General features: G+C 43.0%; 1 protein-coding gene across 1 annotated transcript; it reads left to right on the top strand.

Moving 5' to 3' along the window:
- Positions 1 to 1,209: 1,209 nt before the first annotated feature.
- Positions 1,210 to 22,563, top strand: fasn (fatty acid synthase). The gene is made up of 42 exons (XM_058620728.1): positions 1,210 to 1,654; positions 5,943 to 6,078; positions 6,187 to 6,339; positions 6,997 to 7,170; positions 7,257 to 7,457; positions 7,545 to 7,667; positions 7,768 to 7,883; positions 8,019 to 8,153; positions 8,335 to 8,797; positions 9,100 to 9,287; positions 9,456 to 9,645; positions 9,740 to 9,834; positions 9,931 to 10,065; positions 10,304 to 10,507; positions 10,641 to 10,756; positions 10,886 to 11,061; positions 11,153 to 11,344; positions 11,467 to 11,547; positions 11,938 to 12,120; positions 12,239 to 12,418; positions 12,509 to 12,712; positions 12,835 to 13,151; positions 13,241 to 13,642; positions 13,854 to 14,018; positions 14,102 to 14,217; positions 14,346 to 14,500; positions 14,671 to 14,874; positions 14,967 to 15,117; positions 15,980 to 16,158; positions 16,284 to 16,403; positions 16,563 to 16,685; positions 16,845 to 17,068; positions 17,191 to 17,392; positions 17,552 to 17,703; positions 17,846 to 17,937; positions 18,047 to 18,441; positions 18,527 to 18,718; positions 18,944 to 19,171; positions 19,277 to 19,488; positions 19,632 to 19,730; positions 20,410 to 20,661; positions 21,094 to 22,563. Exons 2-42 carry the CDS (start codon positions 5,952 to 5,954, stop codon positions 21,229 to 21,231), a joined length of 7,554 nt encoding a protein of 2,517 aa, XP_058476711.1. The 5' UTR covers positions 1,210 to 1,654; positions 5,943 to 5,951; the 3' UTR covers positions 21,232 to 22,563.
- Positions 22,564 to 22,927: the final 364 nt, after the last annotated feature.

Genomic DNA, 22,927 nt, shown 5'->3' with positions numbered 1-22,927 from the left:
CCTCACTGGCAACCACGTGTGCTGAAGAAGCAGCACTTTCACACTGTAAAGATATGTCAGTGTGAGTGTGAGAGATAGTGTGGATGTGATAAAGCATCACAGACCTTTGTTTGAAGGCAGGGAGATAATGAATGTCATTAGACTCAATGTGGACTATACTTTGTGAATGTTTTATACATAAATGGTCCAAATTTGGTCTATATTAGGGCTGGTGGGTGTCAATAAAACACATATTATTACTGTGTGTTTCACATGGTCAGTTATGAACCTTACAAACATGACATACATAGGCTCAATCAACATGGTTTATAATAAGAATTTTGTATTTGGCTGAATTCTGCAGAAATCAGTGCAGCCCATTGTTGCTATATGACGATCAAATATAGCAGATAATCAATAACAAATGATACACAAAATGGCTTTACCAAAAATACGCTATCTTGAGCAACACATAGTATTTATCTACAATCTGCATTTTGTGTCACTTGTATAATATTTTAAAGTGAACATAATAAACTAAACTAAATGCACGGAACAGGAAATTTGTCAAATAAACATTTAAATGGGGGAAAAAAGTACACCTAGCAGCATTTGTCACGTTTCTGAGAACAACAATATGTAAACTTACCTGAGTGAGTAATATTGAATAATGTAACTATATAAGTCTGTGTGAATAATTAAACAATAATGAGCTAATGTCACAAAAATGGACACATATACACAAAAAGAGTATAAAAGGGAAACTGTGGTGGATAATTCACAACATGTATTGTGATCATTTGATTTATTAATGCACATTTTGAGTTCTTACATTCAGATTGTTCCCTTATTTCTTGTATTCTCCGTACAGTTGTGGAGTATCTTTCTTTCGTCCTTCCTTGACACACTTCTTCCAGCCTATCTATCTATCTATCTATCTGTCTGTCTGTCTGTCTGTCTGTCTGTCTGTCTGTCTATCTATCTATCTATCTATCTATCTATCTGTCTATCTATCTATCTATCTGTCTATCTGTCTAAACGCGTTGTCATCCAATCCATTAATCCAGCACGTCATTTGCGTCAACTGTAGTTCCATATGTCGTAAAGCGTGCTCACCAGGAAGTATTTCATTATTTCACCTTTCAGGCAGAAATAACACTTTTTGGTGCAGTTTCGTGAGGATGAGGAGGGGGACGGAGGTGAGGAGGGTGGCGTTGTGTTTGAACTCTGGTAAACTCACCGCATCAGTGAAGGTTTTTTTTTTCTCTTCTTCCTTGGTGTGACAACACGGGGGCGTTCAACGAATTACTCCATCACTGGCTGTCTCCAAAAAGGCCTACCTCTTTTCTCATTGGACTGTCCAAGTCGTCAGCCCATGTGGCGTGGCCAGACAGTGTGAGACATTTAAATTCATCGGAGGAAAACACACATACACACACACACACACACACACACACTGGTTCACAGGAGCTCAGGGGCTAACGTTAACGCAAACGACGACAGAGAGAACAGAGGCTGCCCTTATTTTTCCCTTCCCCTGCGGTACAAGTACGAGGAACAGCACCGCGGACGGTCGCAAACTAGCTTAACGGAAATAACGAGGGAGAAAGACGTGCCTTTCACTTCAACCTGTCGTGACTTAGCAGGGAAATCACGTAGCGTGGGAACAAAACCGGTAAGTGAGTGTTGTGCCTGTCTTCTCTGACTGTGACATTATTGTGCAATTTCTGTTAAACCTGTTACTCAAAGCTGAAGCTTTTGTCACAGTGTTCTTTGTGTTATGAAGAAATCATTTTTCGACTGAATGACTGAGCATTTTAAAATGTTCTTTGTGTTTATTTATCTGCGACATCACCTCGTGTATTAGGCACCACATCACACATCACTTTTGCATGTGACAGTTGTTACTGTTCCTGGTTCCTCTTGATGGAGATAAACGACATTGGTTGGTGACTTTCAAGGGTTTTTATTCCACATTAGTTCAACTTATTGTGCAAATAGTATTTACTATGACCTATTACATCCTTAAAAAATCCTTACAAAGATACAGTATATTGATGTTGATGTGTATTTGCCCAGTCACCACAGTCAGCAGGAGAGTTCTGCTTCATTGCTCTCAGATGATAACTGAAGCTACAACAGGGCAACAGTGGAACAGCCAGGAAGGGGTTTATTAGTGAATGCTAACTTAATCTTATAGCATAGAGCATAGAAACACTAAGATGCAGGTAAAAGTACAGTATGCAAATACCCTTTTTGCTAGGAATGGGCATTTCCTAGCAAAAGTGGTATTTGAATATTCAATGGTACTATTCATCTAATATTCTTAACTGCAGTGCATGAGCGCTAGTGTAAGTGATGCAGGTTACTTCACATCATGTTGAGCTAACAAGATGCATTGAAAGACCCCAGAAAATTCCACTTATGTGAGATCTGCAGCATGTAGGAGCAGATTGAATATGCATTCAAAGAAGCCTCTTTAATTACGTCACTTCCGCAAACCTCCTGCCACCGTGCGATAATAGATGCATCACAAATTGGGTCATTGGAGTAGGAAGATTTGTTCTTAAAAAAGCAATCATTCATTTGTTTTGTGTCTTATGTATTACGAAAAGTAAACAAGAGAACAATCAAATAATCCCTAATATTAATAATAAGACAAGTTGGTGTTTTTTTGATCAACAGTTTACTCGAAAAGTAAATAAATGTGGGGGAAATGTAAAGCGCTGTCAATCAAAAGTGTATTTATAAGCTGTGCAAAATTACATGGCCAGTAATGCCACTTACGTTAGCCATGACTTACACGTGAACTGTTGTGTTGACGGAAATAAACATTGTGCAACATGCACACCAGAACAGCACTGTGGGAAACTAAAATCTTAAAGGTAAAGCGTCAACACAACCTCACATCTGCAGTGAAAATGTAGATTCTTAAAATGTCTTCCTGTGAGGTTAAATAAAGATACAGTATGTGATGACAATAATGACGGGGATGCAACATAGCTACCATCACATGCAACTTGCTATGTTAACCGTTGATTTATATTGTTTTACTCAGTCGTGTTGTAAGTGAATGTTACACTAATTCACTCTACAATTTCCGCAAATCTCTGTTTAAAAAATGTAGCCAGGAAGCTACAAGCTAAGAAGGCATGTTTCAGTCTTCAGTTGCCCCTCCTTCATTCCAACCACAATGGGAGATACGATGAGTCAGGCACTCACAAGGTTACATTGGCTGAGTTGTCACAGAGACTATGGTGTTGTCCATATTTCACTGGGTCATTTATCAAACTCCCTGTGAGCTTGCATATGTCTCATCTTAGTCAGATTAGGGTGCCACCTTAATTCAATGTACCTTGTTAAAATAACTGCTTCAATTCAAAATGCCTTAATCCGCTTGCAGGTGTGTTTATGTGGAGCTGTGTTTGTTATCACACGTTATGCAGAAAAAAGTGTGCGCTATGTTGTATGTCATGTCATGTTATATTATGAGCTGGTAGATACCAAATGTTAAGCCATGATTAACACTATACATAAAGGCCTTTGTCAACAATGATAACCTGCAGGTGACCGAGGCCATTAGTCATCCTGGTACTAAACTGGTACCAAGAAGTGAAGATTTAAAAAGTAAGATTAAAGAAGCATCTCAAATGTCCTCTACTTTAGTGACTGGGAACACAAGGCACTGTGGCTTCAACCTGTTTGAGTTCATCAAAAATGATCACATTTGTCAAAGAGGCTCAATAACATGACCAATCTGAAAACTGTTTGTCACCAATTAGACAACAGAACATAATCAATTAAAGATACAGTGTGTACAATTTATTTATTGGTGAAGTTGCATGTTGCAGCACTCATTGGTGATGTCTTGAAGAACCTAGCCTTCAGTTAACATCAAAACTCAAAAAAGATATTTAGTTTGTCCATTGGGGGCTACTGTAAAAACATGGTTGTCCAAAGATTTGACCTGGCTCCTGATATAAATATAAAAGGCTGATTCTAGAGTAATAAAAAAATAAAAATGAATACAATCAAAAATGAAGTCTGATTCATTTGACACTGTGGACCTTTAAGACATTGTAAGAATGGACACAGGTAAGAAAATGAATGTAATTGCATACAGCCATGTTATGCAAGACACAATTTCAACAACATTGCATTCCTCTGATGTCACCATGAGTGGATGAGGAGCCACCAGTGTGTTTGCACCTTTTCTTTTCAACAAGCTATTTGGTAAGCGGGGGCCTTGTTGTTCTTGTGCAGTGCTGCTGTTGTGTTCGGGCGGATGTCGTCCATGTTGTGGATTGTTGATCAGTACCACATGAGGCCAAGATGGACCTAGCCGTGGTCATGGAGTCACAAGCAATTGTTCTATTCGTGTGTTGACTTGGCCAGCTCATAGTTTCCTAATACGTCGCCTAATGCCCGCAGTGAGGTGCAGGGGGATCTGGGTCAGCAGTTGGGCAGCCATAGACTGTTAGTTTTATCTAGGGGTATCGAATAATTTGCCAACTGTGTGTATGTTAAGCACTTAACCGTTGCTCTGTTAACATGTGCAGTCATGTGTGCAAAGCATCTGCATCCACCACTGTAGACCACCGTGGACATAACGGCAGCAGATAATGAAATTATAAAATGTAATTGCTGTATTGGTTAAATCCTGTGTGTGGTGTTGGCGTGCTGATTCACTGTCTTCTTACCAGCAAACGGAGCTTATGCTAATCTGCCACCTTGAGCTGCTTGAGCTGTTTGTTATCACTCTTGGCAAGAGAAAACGAAGAAAGTGAGGCCCTCCACTGTAGCTTTGTGTTTGTCATTGTCACACGTATTACACGTTTGCTTGGTACAAGTTTTTATCCGTTAAGATAACAATACATTAGCATCTTAATGATTGAGTCGCTCAGTCTCTAGTGTCAGCTGGGATTGGCTGGATGGATGAATAATTGAAGAAATGTTGATATTTCATCTCCCTAGCTACAGAAGACAGCATGTGAGTGGAAGGGCAGGCAAGTGATCTGAACCCTTTGATGTACACATACTTTTTAAAGGAAGGAGTCGGAGGATGATGGATGGACGTCTGCCCTAAACTGATGAGGAGATACAGTGTAACTCTGTTCTAAGCTGCTTGCTCATTGGTTGATATTTCCAGTCCCGTTGGCACGAAAAGGCCTGGCCTAGAAACAAGGAACAAAGGCCAAGCACACACACATATAAGCAGACTTCTTTGTCTCCCGTAAATGCTCATTCATGCGTGCTCAGTCACCATTCAGTGTCAACGCAATGACAAATCTGTCAAAACACATTTGGTTGTTTGCTTTTGATGGTTCTACATATTTTGCTTGCAGTTCATTGCATTATATACACAATATGGTGTTGTGCAGGTGAAATGTGACTTTATCAGGCGGTATCCTCCTGTGAATCAGCTGACACACGTACACGGAGATATTCAAATTGTGTTTTTAAAAATGTCTTAACCTACATATAGCTCAGGTGCAGATTAAAACATTTAGTATGAGAAATAGTTTAGTACACTTCTTATCCGTGCAATATACACACCCCACACACATTCACTCTGCTGTTCAATGTACAATGTACTGTATCATATACTGCATATTTCCCTTACTGGCTCCCACTGTAAATACTTTGAATACTTTTTTTTTTTACATATCCTTCTAATTTTGTCGAAGGTGCACTGTTTTGTTTCTTCTTCTACTCTGATCTCTTCACTTGCACTACTAGAGCTGTCCTTTAATCTCGTTGTACACGGTATAATGACAATAAAGGTGATTCGGATTCTGATTCTGAGTTTGGATTATGTTAAAGAACTGTAATATATACTTTCATAGAGTCATTCAGCTGTATATGTATCCAGTAGTGCTCATTATGTTCATCACAATGTATATAAAATTGTATACCTCTAAATATTACTGAGATACTGTACCTCCCTCATACTCTGTTCACAGTGAGTCAGCATGGATGAGATAGTTGTAGCAGGCATATCAGGCCGTTTGCCTGAGTCCAACAATCTGGAGGAATTCTGGGAAAACCTTATCAATGGCGTAGACATGGTGACAGAGGATGATCGGCGGTGGACACCAGGTGAGACCCCATATACAGCTGGATTTGTTGGATTGTTAATGGTTAGCCTAGTCCTGTGGACTGTTTGTGAAATACTACCTTGAATGAGAATATCTCTCCTTTTTTAAGGTTTATACGGTCTTCCAAAGAGGAACGGTAAACTGAAAGACATCAGCCACTTTGACGCAGCCTTCTTTGGAGTCCATCCAAAACAAGCCAACACTATGGACCCACAGCTCCGTCTCATGCTGGAGATTGCCTATGAAGCTATTGTAGATGGAGGTGAGTCGGTGTCAACTGCATTCTGTGTTTTTCACCTGGTGCATCATTAAAAATATTAATGTTCACTTTAAAATGTGATCCCAGATTAGGTACTTAAATGCACCTTTTATGTGATATGACCACACAGTGCAATTTAATTTAGTCTTGAACTTTAAAAAACAGTTTGATTTGAAAATACACAGCCTAGAAGTGCTTTTGACAGTTTTGAAGTAATTTCCAAGTTGTCCAACAAAGAGCAGTGTGAACACAACCTGTTGCGCAACCACACCCTCCTTGACGACAACAGTGACGTTATGTTGTGTTGCGGTGACAATTGAGGACACAAACAAACTAAACTGCCCTTTTGAGTGGACATTTACGTCACCAAAGCACCTGAAAAACAAGTAGTAGCAAGTATTTCAGACTTAGATGTTAGTGATACTGGAGCTAATGGCTTATGGTCGTGCAACTTTATTGGTGTCAAGTCTCACATAGTTTGAGATTTGTGTAGAGGATACAGTAAATGGCATGCACTGTGTTATAACACTAATCTGAGGATTGTCTGCATTGATGTCGGATCTTTCAACTGAAGATCTATTTGAAACATTCTCGGAGACAAAAGGTATATGATGAAATGCTGAGATACTGGTTTAACAGCAGTAAAATTCTGCTGTGCAGGACTGAATCCGGCCTCCCTACGTGGCAGCAAGACGGGCGTTTACATTGGGGTGAGTGGTTCAGAGGCTGGTGAGGCCTTTAGTAGAGATCCAGAGGAGCTGCTGGGTTACAGCATGACAGGCTGCCAACGCGCCATGTTGGCCAACAGACTATCGTACTTCTTTGACTTTAACGGTAAGAAGACACATGTGTTTTGATGAAGTAATCTTTCAGTGAGTTTTTGGTGGTCTTATTTATGGTTTCCTCTTTTCTTCCTTCAGGTCCCAGCACTGCTATCGACACAGCCTGCTCCTCCAGCTTGCTGGCTTTAGAGAACGCATTCCACGCTATACGCCAGGGCCAGTGTGATGCTGCCCTTGTGGGGGGAGTTAATTTGCTGCTCAAGCCAAACACCTCAGTGCAGTTCATGAAACTGGGCATGCTCAGTCCAGAGGGAACCTGCAAGTCTTTTGATTCATCAGGTAAAGGAAGATCTTGTGGCTTTGTAGTTAAAGTTGGCAGCCATGTACAGCAACATAATGTTTATTTTGTAATGTTTTGTTGGCCAGGTAATGGATACTGTCGTTCAGAGGCAGCAGTGGCAGTGCTGTTGACCAAGCGATCGGCCGCAAAAAGAATCTATGCCACAGTGGTGAATGCCGGCAACAACACAGATGGATTCAAAGAGCAAGGTGAGCCTCGGTCTTTGACGTGAATGTAATAGCAGAATAACAGCTACCCAGCAGTTATGATATGGCGTTCTTGTCCTTTCTTACTCCTTGTTCCTTTTAGGTGTAACATTTCCTTCCGGTGAGATGCAGCAGAGGCTGGTTAGCTCCCTCTACCAGGAGGCAAATATAACTCCTGAACAGGTGGAGTACGTTGAAGCCCACGGCACGGGAACAAAGGTTAGAGCACATTCTCTATTTTAAAATTACATTTGAAAGGTCATCCACTGCTTGTTTCTGTATCACAGGACAAGAAATGAAACTTTCAGTCATGGGGAATTTCTCACCTCCATGTGATCTTGACTTTACATGCAGGTTGGGGACCCACAGGAAGTGAATGGCATCGTTGGTGTGTTCTGTCAGTCAAAGCGAGAGCCTCTGCTTATTGGCTCCACCAAATCCAACATGGGCCACCCTGAACCAGCATCTGGCCTGGCAGCCCTTACAAAAGTGAGTAATTGTCTTTCATTCAACTCTTACTGCATATTTGTTTTATAGCATTCATTGCGGCTGCACCTCTTTTCACTCTTAGTCTGAAACACTTGTTCCACTTCTTTTGTGACTGTTTAGCTTGGTGCATGAATCTGAAATGGTTCCTTTTTAATTTGGCTGTTCTATGTCCCTCAAATAGGTGTTGCTTTCTTTGGAGCGAGGCGTCTGGGCTCCCAACCTGCACTTCAACAGTCCTAACCCTGACATTCCAGCACTCAGTGACGGTCGCGTTCAAGTTGTTGACAGGCCTATTCCTGTCCGAGGCGGCATCGTAGGGGTCAACTCATTTGGATTCGGTGGCTCGAATGTTCACGTGATTCTTCGTCCCGTTGAGAAACAAACCAATGCAGCAGCTCCACCCAGAAAGATTCCCAGGTTGCTGAATAACTGTGGTCGCACAGAGGCTGCAGTAAAGACAATACTCCAAAAGGGGCGGGAACACGCATCGAATGACAGCTTCTTGTCTTTGCTGAATGAGATCTCTGGAGCTCCCACTTCCAGCATGCCCTACCGAGGCTTCACGCTGATTGGCTCTCAGAACGATGTCATGGAAGTGCAGCCGGTGCAGGCGGCAACCAGGCCCCTCTGGTATGTCTGTACAGGTGAGTCATCAAACACGTGAATCATAACATTGTATTTCAGGATTAAGATTATTGTACGATGAAGCACTCTACTGTACTTGGTTAAAAAATTTTACTTAAAGATGTTTTTAAATTTGATTTGATTGTGAGGTTGGTCGAAGCCAATGATCAATTTTTGTCAACAATGGTTATATAAATTATAACTCAAATGTCTTACCCATAAGTATTTAAGTCATGGGTAGCTTTCAAAATGTGACCACAGGTGTCAAACCATCTCTGATGATTAATTGTTAAAATTCAAATGTCCTATTTTGTATGAACAGGTATGGGAGCACAGTGGGCCGGTATGGGCCGCAGTCTCATGCAGCTGGACATCTTTAGAGAATCCATCCTGCGGTCGGACATGGCCCTGAAGGACACTGGCCTGGTTGTCTCTCGTCTCCTCATGGAGGCTGATGATGCCACTTTTGAAGAGACTGTTCATGCCTTCGTCGGCATCGCTGCCATACAGGTAGAGTGGAAACATGTGGGAACCCTGGTATACTAACACGGGGCAAATAGGTGTCATTTACAACTCTGTGATTGAATAGAGTAGCTGTGCATCCATTTATTATCAGCAAAATAAACACAAGCATTTTAAAGCAAATCAATTTATGTTCTCTGGTTTACCTTGTTATAGATTGCTCTGATTGACATCCTCAACAAGTTGGGTCTGCAGCCTGATGGCATCATAGGACACTCGGTGGGAGAGCTGGCCTGTAGCTACGCTGACGGCTCGCTCAGCCAGACTGAGGCCGTCCTGGCCGCTTACTGGAGAGGCCGCTGCATCAAGGAGGCCAGCCTTCCTCCAGGAGGCATGGCTGCTGTCGGTAAGAAAGAGAGAGAGCAGTGATTCTTTTCAACAATTATTAATCTATTTATTTACTAGAAATCTCAGCATTTTCCTTGTTGTCTGTTTTCCAGGTCTGACCTGGGAGGAGTGTTTGGTCAAGTGTCCTCAGGGAGTCGTTCCTGCTTGCCACAATGCTGAGAGTACTGTCACCATCTCTGGTCCTCAGGTCAGACCTTCTCTCGCACCTTTTGTAAATCATCTAAGTCCTTTGCAGAGTAATGTGTTTTGACGGTTGTGGTGTGTGTTGTTTGTGTCTTTCCAGGAAGACATACGTGCATTTGTGTCCGAGCTGAAAGAACAGGGAGTATTTGCAAGAGAGGTGCGCACTTCTGGTGTCGCATTCCACTCCTACTACATGGCGTCAATCGCTCCTACCCTTCTGGCTGCTCTAAAGAAGGTGCATAACTCTGCTGTGTTTCATGTGAAGCTGTTTGACCTGTTGTTACAGAAGGACTGCATTCTCACGACTATTTGGTTAATAAATAATGAAATCCACTGTTTCATGTATTATTGTTTTATGCCATACATAATTGTGTCCTGTATTGAGAGTTTTGTTCATTATCGTCATTATTACTATGGTGCTCTATGCATGCATTTGAAGTGCCCAAATCAACAAAGTGCCATCTTGTGTACAGGTGATTCTGAAACCTCAACAGCGTTCACCCCGCTGGGTGAGCACCAGCATCCCAGAGGCTCAGTGGGCCTCTCCTCTGGCTCAGTACAGCTCAGCTGAGTACCATGTCAACAATCTGGTGAGCCCTGTGCTGTTTAAGGAAGGTCTCAGCCAAGTTCCAGAAAACGCTGTGGTGGTGGAGATAGCACCCAACGCTCTGCTGCAGGTACACACTCAATATGTACAAACAAATAATTAACCAAATTGCTTGTATGAATGCCTAAAACCAGGAACCAAACGCTGGGGTACTATGGTTTTAAAATGTTCTGGAATTAACCTATGAATTTTCTTTTGCACAGTCCGTCCTGAAGCGCAGCCTGAAGTCTACGTGTGCCATCCTACCTTTGATGAAAGTAGGCATTGCCAACAACCTTGAGTTCTGCCTCTCCAACATCGGCAAAGTCTACATGAATGGGTCAGTAGACACCGCAATCTGTCTGTATTCAGTCACTTTTCATGCATTAATGTAGGTTACTGCAGGGAAGCCTGTTGAGCAGTGTTTGAAGGTTTGTGAGCACTCATCATTTCTGATGCACCCTTTTAGCATCAACATGGATAGTAACGCTCTCAGTCCAGCTGTTACGTACCCTGTGCCTGTTGGTACTCCTTTGATCTCCCCCTTGGTCTGCTGGGATCATGCCCAGACCTGGGATGTCCCCAAGGTTGAGGATTTTCCCTCTGGCTCAGGAGGATCCAGTTCTGCCACTATCTACAACATCGGTAAGTAATACTATCTGGATAAGTAAGCTGCAGTCATCTTCTTGAGTGTGTATTTTTCATTTCATTTGGCCACCTCTTTAACCAACCACAGACATAAACCCAGAGTCTCCAGACTATTACCTGATTGGACACTGCATTGACGGGCGCGTCCTCTACCCGGCAACGGGTTATCTGTTCTTGGCCTGGCGGACGTTTGTGAGAAGTCTTGGAGCTGTCATGGAAAACACTCCTGTCATCTTTGAGGACGTCACCATCCACAGAGCCACGATTCTGCCAAAGACAGGTGAGAGCAGGGCAGCAGAGGTTAGGAAGTTAAAGTGATGATATAGATGAACCGATCGATCAACTTTTATCTGTTTCTCCCACGGTGTCTTTGGTTTCATTTTGTCTTTCTACACTTCTTAGGCTCAGTCCAGTTGGAAGTGCATCTCATGCCTGCAACCAACAGGTTTGAGGTTTCTGAAAATGGAAACCTGTCTGTCAGTGGTAGGTGTTTTTTTCTTTGTGTTGTGTATAGTTTTTCGAATAGGAAGCAGAGGTTTTTTTTTTATTTAGTATATTTTAAGGTACAAGCATTTTATTGCAGTACTTCTGCTAGCACGGACAATTTCTCCTTGAGTCTGCTGCAGTTTGTCAACTTACAGAAAAGGATCAGGTGGTAGGAGTGCGATGAATCAATCATGAAATAAAGTTCAGTCAGGAAGCAAACACCGAGAGCAAAAGAAAAGAAAAATTATAGTAAGAGATCTGTATAACTCTGGAGAAAGCAAGTCCTGTGTTGGCTTTATTGAAGGAAGATATTATTCCTTTTTAATTAAGCTTAAACTACCATATGATAAAGACAGCGTCACAGAATATCCCATGTGTGTTTTTCAGGTAAGGTGAGCCTTCTCGAGGATGCAGCCCTGGATTCCTTCCATAGCCAGATAGGTCAGCAAGTTTCCAACGACAGTGACCCCAAAATGAAGCTTACAGCACACGATATCTACAAAGAGCTGCGACTGCGCGGCTATGACTATGGGAAAACCTTCCAAGGGATTCTTGAGTCCAACAATGCAGGTATCAGTGATTGTTTATGTTTAAAGTAGCATTTTCCAATCAATATTCATCTCCCAGCTTTTAGTAGTGATCTGGTGCTACACAATGCTCCTGCTTATTGTCATGTGACTATTTCCAGGTGACAGTGGGAAGCTGCAGTGGACAGGAAACTGGGTGACTTTCCTGGACACCATGCTGCAGATGATCGTGGTCGGCCTGTCGGGTCGCAGTCTGCGTTTGCCGACCAGAATCCGCTCGGTGTGCATCGATCCAGCAATTCATGTGGAGAAGATCTGCGAGTATGTGGAGGAAAAGCAAGGTGTGCTATGCAGCTATTTATTATAAGCACATTTATGTTCTGTGTATGTTGAAGTCCAGACTAAACTTTGCTCCCTTTTAATTTCTGTAGCTGTGGATGTCCATGTGGACCGTTGCCTTGACAACATTGTCGCGGGTGGAGTCCAGATCTGTGGTCTGCACGCCACCGTTGCCCCACGTCGGCAGCATCAGCAGAGTCCCCCCACCCTGGAGGAATTTGTGTTTGTTCCCTATGTGGAGACAGACTGCTTGACTGCCAATGGGAAACTTGCGGAGCAGCTCAGGCTCTGCAAAGGTAATTAGATCAAACCCTTTGTGCTAATTACTGCTTCTTCTTTTTCATTGCAGTAATAATAATAATTTGTAAGTTGCTCTCTAAAACTTCTACAAATACCTCTTTCCACTCCCTCCTCACAGGTTTCATTCACAGACTGCAGCAAAAGTTGGCCCCTCATGGCATCAAGCTCGCCATCCCTGGGCTACAAGGGGAATCGAACAACTCAATTCCCATTCAGGAGCCCTCCGAGCCCGGCCTGGTGAGGCTGCTGTCCCTGCTCTGTGGCCTGGAGCTGAATGGTAATCTTAACTCTGAACTGGAACAGTTAGTTGAAAAGGAGAGGGCATGTCTGCTGCAGGACAGCTTGCTGTGGGGCCTGCTGGACGACCAGGCCCTCAGACACTGCCTGGACATTGCCATGGAAAACAGCACACCCGGAAAGATCAAAGTCTTGGAGGTAAGAGTGAAAGCTAGAAGAAAAGTGTATGTCCTCATTCATAGTTAAGCTTCAGTCTCAACAAGCTCTACTTCTCCAACCCCTGCCAGGCTCTTTCCAATGATGGCCAGCTCTTCTCTCGTGTGGTACCACTCCTTAACGTACAGCCCATGATGCACGTGGACTACACGGCCACAGCAACCAACTTAGATCTCCTGACTCCTCACCAGGCCACACTTGACGAGCTGGCAATCACTTCAGCTCAGTGGGATACTCTGAAGTGTGCAGCTCCTGGAGGTATGGCGAGAGGAGCAGACCTAGTGATATGTAATCATGCATGGGCCCCTCTAAGGATGGATCCTGTACAGCTGGTGGAAAATCTATCTTCTGGAGCCAAACAGGGAGGATTTGTGCTTATCCACACGCTGCTGAAGGGAGAGACTCTGAGTGAAACGGTGTCTTTCCTCTGCAGCACGGCTCAGAGCAACAGCCAGCAAGGACTACTTACACAGGTCAGTGGAGACAGTGATGTGATCAGTGAAAGATGACTATAAATACTCTTAATCCTTTTTTGCCTCTTATAGGTATTGCTATAGATAAAGCTGGAGCTTCAAACTAAAAAAAATTCTACACCAAAACTCAACAATTTCATTTCTTATTTTCAATAAAGTGTTGCAGGAGATGCTAGCTGTTTTGCTTATATTATCTTCCTCTTCTCTTAAGGCGGAGTGGGAAAAGGTCTTCTCTGAGCTCTCCCTCAGTCTGGTGGCTGTCAGGAAGTCCTTTTATGGCTCGGTCCTCTTTCTGTGTCGCTGTCAATGTCCCGGCAAACAGCCCACTTTCCTGTCCGTGGACAGCACTGACTACGAGTGGGTGGAAACACTCAAGGTGGGGGCCCCATGTCCTCTCTATGTTTTACATGCGAGTTCAGTCATCATTTACAGAATAATAACAATGATTGTGTCTGGCAGATGAAGATGCAGGAATCATCAGACTCTCCAGTGTGGTTGACTGCTTCTCAAGCCAACTGTGGAATTGTGGGAATGATTAACTGCCTGCGGCAGGAGCCAGGTGGACACCTAATACGGTAGGACACATGATCAAATATACTGCTGTCAAATTACAAAATAAACTAAACCAAACTCGATTTTTGTATGTTTTACATCTGTTATAATGAGTGTTGTCTTTTTCTGGTTTCCTGCCACCATGTTACAGCTGTGCATTTGTGTCCAATCTGGACGAGTCCTCAGAAGCACCGAGCCTTGAGCCGGCTCATAAGTCAATGCAGTCGGTGCTAGAAGGGGACCTGGTTATGAACGTGTTCAGAGATGGACTCTGGGGTGTCTTCAGGCACCAGCTCATCACTCGTGGTAACAGAATATTACTTGTGCTTTGGTTTTGATATAGTTGTTTGTAAGAATCATAGTTGTTTTGTCTATAGGTTACTTTTGTGAGACTGTTATGAGCAGTTGTTCAATAACATCTCTATTGTGACTGAGTGTTGCCATTGATTTGTTTGTCTGCGTTTTGTGATCTCCAGATCAAAATGAAGAGTTGACGTCGCACGCCTATGTCAATGTGTTGACTCGTGGTGACCTGTCCTCACTGCGATGGATTACCTCCCCGCGCTCTCCATCTGTAGCCAACAACTCTACCGTGCAGCACTGTTCGGTATACTACAGCTCACTCAACTTCCGAGATATTATGCTTGCCACCGGCAAACTGCCACCAGATGCTATTCCAGGTGTGTGTATAGAGAACCGTACACAAAATAAGCCCAATAATCATGTTTCCCACAGTCTCTTAAATTACTGTTGTTTGTTGTTCATGTGACAGGTGACCTAGCTCTGCAGCACTGCATGCTGGGCATGGAGTTTTCAGGGAGAGAGCCCAGTGGTCAACGTGTGATGGGACTGCTACCCGCTAAAGGCCTAGCCACAAGTGTGGATGCTGACAGTCGGTTTCTCTGGGATGTTCCATCCAATTGGTCAGTGTCACATTTTTAAATATGTCACATGCATTTTTGGTAGAGGTTAAGGTTAAGGTTAAGTTTAGGGTAAATTAATCAGTTAATGAAGACAAGACTATGCAAAGTCACCAAGCGTGACCTATGGCATAATTAAAGCATAACTAAAGTTGGATGGTTGTCAAATGCTGTTCCTGGAATAGTTCCTGGACTGATATGTTACTTTAATAGGACGGTCACAGGCTTAACTTGTGATGTAACTAGAGGAAAGTTCAAATTGAAGCAGAGAGAAGAATTCAAACCATCTAATGCTTCACTACAAATAAACTTACCATTTGTTCCTCCGAGTAATAGAATAAAAGTAGTTTGTTAAAGTGTTAATGTCACATAAAATCCTCTATTTCTATAGTATTGTTGTAATGTTAAATAAATACTATCAATTTATGGCTTGGGTTTTGTCTTTGCCTGAAAAACACCATATAATTTAGTTATTTAATGACACACTTCTTAGACTGGTTGTTTTTTCACTACATCCTTTAACAGACGGAGGATTTATGTCGTCCGACCTTGAGATTTTAAAGAGACGAGCAGAGTAAAAATGGGTCACCTATGTTTGACAGTGAATATGTGTCGAGATGGATAATGTTCTTATTTTGACTGGAAAACTGTATATAGCCTGCATGAACTACACTCCCATTTTTATACTCTTGGAGATCATGTTATCTAGTTGGTTATCTAGTCTTTAGCTTCGGTATAGTCTCCTGAAGTATTTTGACTGAGTGAATTTTGGGAACACGTACAGTAGTAGCTTTTTCTGCTCTCATGCATGTGTTTTATGTGGTACTTTTCCCATGCTTTATCTTGCACCTGTGTGTGTTTGCAGGACACTGGAGCAGGCTGCCTCAGTGCCAGTGGTCTATGCTACTGCCTACTACTCTCTGGTGGTGCGTGGGAGACTCCGCCAGGGAGAAAGTGTTCTCATTCACTCAGGCTCAGGGGGCGTCGGCCAGGCTGCCATCGCGATAGCGCTCAGCAAGAAATGCAAAGTCTTCACCACAGTCGGTTAGTACTCAACTTTGGCCTCGTAATTCATTAAAACTCTGGAACATGTTGTCATTAAATGCATTTTAATCAATTATGAGTTGTATTTATGTTGATGAAATCTCATGGATGTGTGTTGTCACTAGGCTCAGCAGAGAAGCGGGCTTACCTGCAGGAGAGGTTCCCTCAGCTCTCAGCTGAGTCCTTCGCCAACTCCAGAGACATTTCCTTCGAACAGCACATCCTGCTCCACACACAGGGCAAAGGTCAGCATCATTCACTGTACTAACTTGGTGTGGTTGACTTCGTGTAATTTCACAATTTCACAATCACAAACGAACACTCGTTTACGTTCTCAGACATACACAAATATACAAAAAGGCACTGACTGTGTTGTGGTGTTTTCTGTTGCATGTGTTCCTCAGGTGTGAATGTGGTGCTGAACTCTCTCGCTGAGGAGAAGCTGCAGGCTAGCGTCCGCTGCCTCGCCCGTCACGGACGATTCCTGGAGATCGGCAAATACGATTTGTCCAACAACTCTCCACTGGGTTAGTTTGAAGCCTCGGGATTACACACACTTAGCTCATGGGTGTCAGTGACTCCTTACATTTGAGACACAACCTTTCTTTAATTTGTATTTCCTGGTGATAACTGGTGGTTAGTTTTAACAGTGCCTAACTCTAACCGTAACCCTGTGATTTCTCTAGGTATGGCTCTTTTCCTGAAGAATGTAGCTTTCCACGGCATTCTGCTGGATGCTCTCTTTGAAGAGGGGAACCAGGAGTGGGAGGAAGTGTCCCAGCATCTGAAGGAAGGAATTACGGGGGGTGTAGTTCAGCCTCTAAAGACCACAGTGTTCGAGAGGGACCAGGTGGAGGCAGCATTCAGATACATGGCTCAGGGCAAACACATTGGCAAGGTCCTCCTGCAGGTTAGTGTCATCTACAATCCTCAGAACCTTTGATATTAGTGTGATGCATCGGGCTGTTCCAAATGGATACGATCTATTAATAAATACTTCCATCCTCTTAACGATACTTCTCTTTTGCACAGGTGCGTCAAGAGGAAAGCGGTGCAGAAGTCCAAGCTGCTTCCCCTTTGTCTCTCCCAGCTATCTCCCGCACTTTCTGTGTCCCCTCCCACTCGTACATCATCACTGGTGGACTCGGGGGCTTTGGTCTGGAGCTCGCACAGTGGCTGATTGAGAGAGGAGCCCACAAAGTGGTGCTGACGTCCAGATCAGGCATCAGGAATGGTATTGCACAGTGATATATGGACACTGATTTGATATGATTACAAAGTCCATAATACAAACCTGAATCTAAACCATAAATAATACAAATAGGTGTACCATCTTAAACCTTGTTTAGCTCTTCTTCTTTTTTTTTTACAATTCTTTTCTATCTGTTCATAGGATACCAGGCAAAGCGTGTGCGTGAATGGCAGAGTCAAGATGTGGAGGTGCTGGTGTCGACCAACGATGTCACCACGCTGGCTGGAACCGAGAAACTCATCACAGAAGCTGCTGCACTAGGACCTGTTGGCGGTGTCTTCCACTTAGCCATGGTAACGCACCGAGCAAACTCAAAATCAGTTGTCTTGCACTCTATTTTTAAGACTGAACTCGTTGCTGTTGCTGCTTGAATAAACTGCCTCCCAGTTTATTCCACTTTGTATAAACCCATATTGTTTGCTGTGTCTTTCTCAGGTGTTGAAAGATGGCATGTTGGAGAATCTGACCTCTCAGCACTTCCTTGATGTCAACAAACCAAAATATGATGGCACCGTAAACTTGGACAGGTAAGGCCCTCCCTTTAACCTTCTGAGTAAATCCTGGTAAATCAGATAACTTATGAATACTATTGACTTCTTTCTTGATCTTGATGCACTCCCTTCATTTCCTCTCCAGGGTGACAAGAAAGTTGTGTCCAGACCTCAGGTATTTCGTAGCCTTCTCCTCAGTCAGCTGCGGGCGCGGCAACGCCGGGCAAAGCAACTATGGTTATGCCAACTCTGCAATGGAACGTGTGTGTGAAAAGCGCCGTTACGATGGTCTCCCTGGTCTGGCAGTTCAGTGGGGTGCCATCGGTGATGTTGGGGTGATTCTGGAGACCATGGGTGGCAACGACACAGTGATCGGTGGCACCCTGCCACAGCGTATCGCGTCCTGCATGGAGGTGCTGGACCGCTTCCTGTGCCAGCAGAAGCCAGTGATGTCTAGTTTTGTACTGGCAGAGAGGCTGGTGGTGAAGAGCGAGGCAGGAAACCAGAGGGACCTGGTGGATGCGGTGGCTCACATTCTGGGTAAGAACTAAGCTGATTGAAATCCTTCCCACCAAACATAGTTATAATGTCTAATCTGACACCAATAACTGTCATTGTGCTTTAGGTGTACGGGATGTGAACAGCCTGAACGCCGATGCATCACTGGCTGATCTCGGCCTGGACTCCCTGATGGGTGTGGAGGTTCGCCAGACTCTGGAGCGTGACTACGACATCGTCATGGCCATGAGGGAGATTCGCCAGCTCACCATCAACAAGCTGCGAGAGCTGGCCAATTGCAAGCCAGGAGGAACAAATGGTATATTTATGAGCGTTAAATTCCTTTCTCATCAATAGATAGAGATCTTCTTTGACAAGGCTCAAAAGATGTATGTAATTCCCATCAAAGGACATTAAAACACTTAAAAATGTGTAATAAAAGGTGCAGTGTCTACTTTGACCTGCATTAACCGTGGTTGACATTTTAAATGCTGCATTTCCATTCAACACAGAAGTTTTTTGTGTTTTCATTTCTACTACTCAGAATCTAAACAAGGTCCAGCCAGGCAGGATAGCATTCGCTCCCTGCTCGAGTCTGATCTGACCCAGCTGTTGGTAAACCCTGATGGTCCCACGGTGACGCCACTCAACAAGGTTCAGAGCAAAGAGAAACCCCTGTTCCTCGTCCATCCGATCGAAGGCTCCATTACGGCCTTTAATACGCTCACCTCCAAGCTCCCTGTGCCGTGCTATGGTTTACAATGCACAAAAGGTATACTACGTTCACAGCTCATGTATGGCCAAAAGAAATGGAAATGACAACCAGTGTGTTGCATATATTACAACCTTCTTAGTGAATTGTCTTTCTCTATTCCAGCTGCTCCTCTGGACAGCATTCAGTCCCTGGCAGCCTACTATGTGACCTGTATCAGACAAGTTCAGCCAGAAGGGCCGTACCGAATCGCTGGCTACTCCTTTGGTGCGTGTGTGGCATTTGAAATGTGCTCTCAGCTGCAGAACCACAATCAGTCTGTGGAGTATCTCTTCCTGTTCGATGGATCGCACTCCTATGTGGCAGCATACACACAGGTTAGAGCAAAAAGCTCACTTGCACTAATGAAGTCAAATATTATATTTTTCTTATTTGTATGGGAACATCAGCAGTGCATTGTATGAAATATAAAAAAGAGCTTCAATTGATAAATTCACATTGACTCTCACATTGTTTCTAGAGTTACAGAGCTAAGCTGACACCTGGGAAAGAGTCTGAAGCCGAGACTGAAGCTCTGTGTGCCTTCATCCAGCAGTTCACTGGCATCGAGTACAACAAGGTATTTAGTGTGTGACAGATGTACACACCAAGAGACACACAGGTCTGTGCAGTTATTCTTCTTTAAAAAAGGTTTTATCCCTAACCTTAACAATGACCAGTTAATGTCCAACCCCAACCTGTCTGAAAAGTTGTAAGGGCCATCCAAAATGTCCCCACAAAGATGGTTTTGGATCAAAAATTGGCCTCCTACACAGCTGTGCACACACAGTCTAGTTTCCAAGTCTTTAGAGGACGTTACATTTATTTCCTGGATACTTACCTTAAACGTAACGTAACCTGATTCTGACCATACAACGTGATTTACATTATTGAGACTTGCTTTTTGTCTCCATAATTAAGACAAGTCAAGTCCCCATAATGTGACTGTGTAAACTTATTTAGTTCCCCCATGAGATTTAGTTCCCCCATGAGTAATACCTGGAACACACACACACACTCACACACCACAAAGATGCTGTTAAAACTCAATATGATTGACATTTGTTCCCCTCATTGATATAAGAACATCACTGTCCGTGTAATATAGTCTCACTATAGGTGTGTTACATCATGTGTAACCCTCATGGGGTTTGTCCTTGTTATCAACCGGTTCTGTGGTCTTGTCTTTTACTATATATACGGTATATATTGCTTAAACAAATTAATTGTTCGTGTTTTTTCTCTTTGATATTCTGCAGCTTCTGGAGACTCTTCTCCCGCTGTCGGACCTGGAGGCCCGCGTCAACATGGCGGTGGACTTGATCACGTCCAGCCACAAGAACATCAGCCGAGACTCGCTGCACTTTGCAGCCACGACCTTCTACTACAAGCTAAAGGCAGCCGATTGTTATGTGCCCGCGACGAAATACCGTGGCAATGTGACATTAATGCGTGCCAAAACCAACAGTGAATATGAACAAAACCTGGGAGCTGACTACAAACTTGGCGAGGTAACGTGCACCGGCACACAGTTGCCAATGTGTCTAAAAAAGAGACCTAAGAAAAAACTTTATTCATGTCTTTGGGATGAAGACTTCTGTCTGAATGAATTGCCTATAAGCATCTCTAGCATTCCTTGTTACTGCACATTAGCCTGTAGCACATCCTCTTTAAGTGTGCCACCACCTCACATTTTACTGCTCAGCTGTGTGACTGTGTCTTAGGAGGAAGAGTGACTCATCCACTAATCAGAGTGGCAGCTCCTCCTCTCCACATGTCAGTGTAAACCACCAATTCCCCCAAACACTGAGCTGGTAGAGCTATTTACAGAAGCACTGTGTGCATATGAGTCAGTGTTCTTTTAGTCGATAAGTAAAGTGTTTACATTATAACTGTATGTAGTAAATCTGTGATCTTTCTACTTTGCCTTTGTCTCCATCCAGGTGTGTGACGGCAATGTTTCGGTCCACGTCATTGAAGGGGATCACCGCAGCTTCCTGGAAGGAGAGGGCGTGGAGTCTATCAGAAGCATCATCCACAGCTCACTGGCTGAGCAGAGGGTCATGGCGAGGGAGGGCTAGATGCACCTGATCCAACCCTCAAGCCTCAACCCTCTCCCTTCACACTTAAATCCACAACATTCCCAGAACCAACCTCTTCTATTTAGTTTACATTGTAGCTTTACCTTGTAAATTAGGTCATAGAACAAGTTTAAAAAAAACCTCATTGGATACTGCATGTCTAACATCCCAAATGCACCTTATTGCTCGTTCTAGCACCTTTTTTAAAATAGCAATGGTCAAAGCGCACACTGTCCTTAATTTATCCGAGCTCTACGTTACCACCTGCCTATTGTGTTTATAGAATAGATGCTGTTATATTTAGTAAGACTCCCCTAAAGACCACACTGGTCTATAAAAGCGATGGGTTTGGAGAGCGTTGTGAAAAGACTGTTTTAAAATTTGGTGTATTCTAAAGTGTTATTTTTGTCTATATTTTGAAATACCAAGAATTTTGAACACTTGTAAAACCCCCATATACCCTGACACTAATATTACACAGTGATGCATGTGTGTAACCTCCACCACTGTCAAGTTATTGGACCTTAAAATGTCTTTGCTGCGTAACACGGAGCACCTTGGTCGGTGTGCAAGTCAGTCAGTCGTATTCCTGTAATTTACTGCAGCTTCAATGCAACAAACGTGCAAATCGTGTTATCTCTAATGTGATGTTTATGAAATAGCAAACCAGCTAGCAAGTGCCACTTAGTTGATAACCTCTCATCTTAAGTGTTGACCAAGGGTAAAATTACCTTTATGCTGCATTGCTGAAATGAAATATTATAGAAGAATAGAGCTGACACTCATAGGGGACTTCTTAAAAAATTGTTTACACGTAACCTGACTTGTGAAACGAGACTTGTGTTGTTACTCTGATTGACATTTACCAGTGATAGAGTCATAGTGAAGTACTGAACAAGTTTAGTACAGAAATGTCTCGCTTGATTATGTTTTTTTCCCAAATCTGTGCTCAGGTTGTAAAGGCACCTGTTGCATGTGGACGTAATTGTTCTGAACAACAGGCCACTGAGCAGCAACGGGACCCTAACTGTCTTGGGATCATGGCTGAAAGGCTATTTCCTCCTAATACTGTCTCTGACTCCTATGAACTCTGCTGCTTTTTTTTTTTTACCCCCAGTTAGCTGTTTTGTTTCTGCATATAACATCAGTTAGATGGACTTCTGAGACCTTAGTTCTGGTCTGTGAAGAGTCCGGCGACTCGAAGCAATTGTGGTGACTGATTGCATTGTGAAAAGGAGAAGGAAGTGACAGTATATGGTTTATACAACTCTCTTTGTTTTGTGTAATTGCCAGTATGTATTTTTACAACTAATAAATATATCTCACTAAGTATTTTATGCCTCTTTTTTTTTTTTACCCACATTGAGAATGTAATGTGTGAATGTCTTGATCTCTACCAAGAATTCCAAAAGATGTACTCTGAATGTACAGAATACAGTGAAAACAGCGTGAAGAACACAGTGGAATTAAGTCTCACAGAGAGTGGAATTGGGATCAGAGACCAATTCTGCCATCTCTGCCTCAACAACAACAAAACAGCAGAATGAAATAAAGACATTTGAATAAAAATTAGAATACAAAGAAATAATACCAGTATTAAAATACCTGAGACACCATATCACGGTCTACCTTAATGTTTTATACAATCTTTATACAATGCACTCTTCTAAATTGTGTCATAAAACTGCATATTATG

This window comes from Solea solea, chromosome 21 (genome assembly GCF_958295425.1).
Source record: "Solea solea chromosome 21, fSolSol10.1, whole genome shotgun sequence".
NCBI lineage: Eukaryota > Metazoa > Chordata > Actinopteri > Pleuronectiformes > Soleidae > Solea > Solea solea.
Note: the sequence above shows the minus strand (reverse complement) of the source record. Positions and strands in the feature narration are given on the sequence as shown.

Excerpts from the sequence above, each read along its gene's own strand:
- fasn (XM_058620728.1), top strand. The coding sequence starts at position 5,952 with ATGGATGAGATAGTTGTAGCAGGCATATCAGGCCGTTTGCCTGAGTCC. Across the intron at positions 9,835-9,930 it reads TCACCATCTCTGGTCCTCAG|GAAGACATACGTGCATTTGT; the intron begins GTCAGACCTTCT and ends GTGTCTTTCCAG. Across the intron at positions 19,731-20,409 it reads CTGGCATCGAGTACAACAAG|CTTCTGGAGACTCTTCTCCC; the intron begins GTATTTAGTGTG and ends GATATTCTGCAG.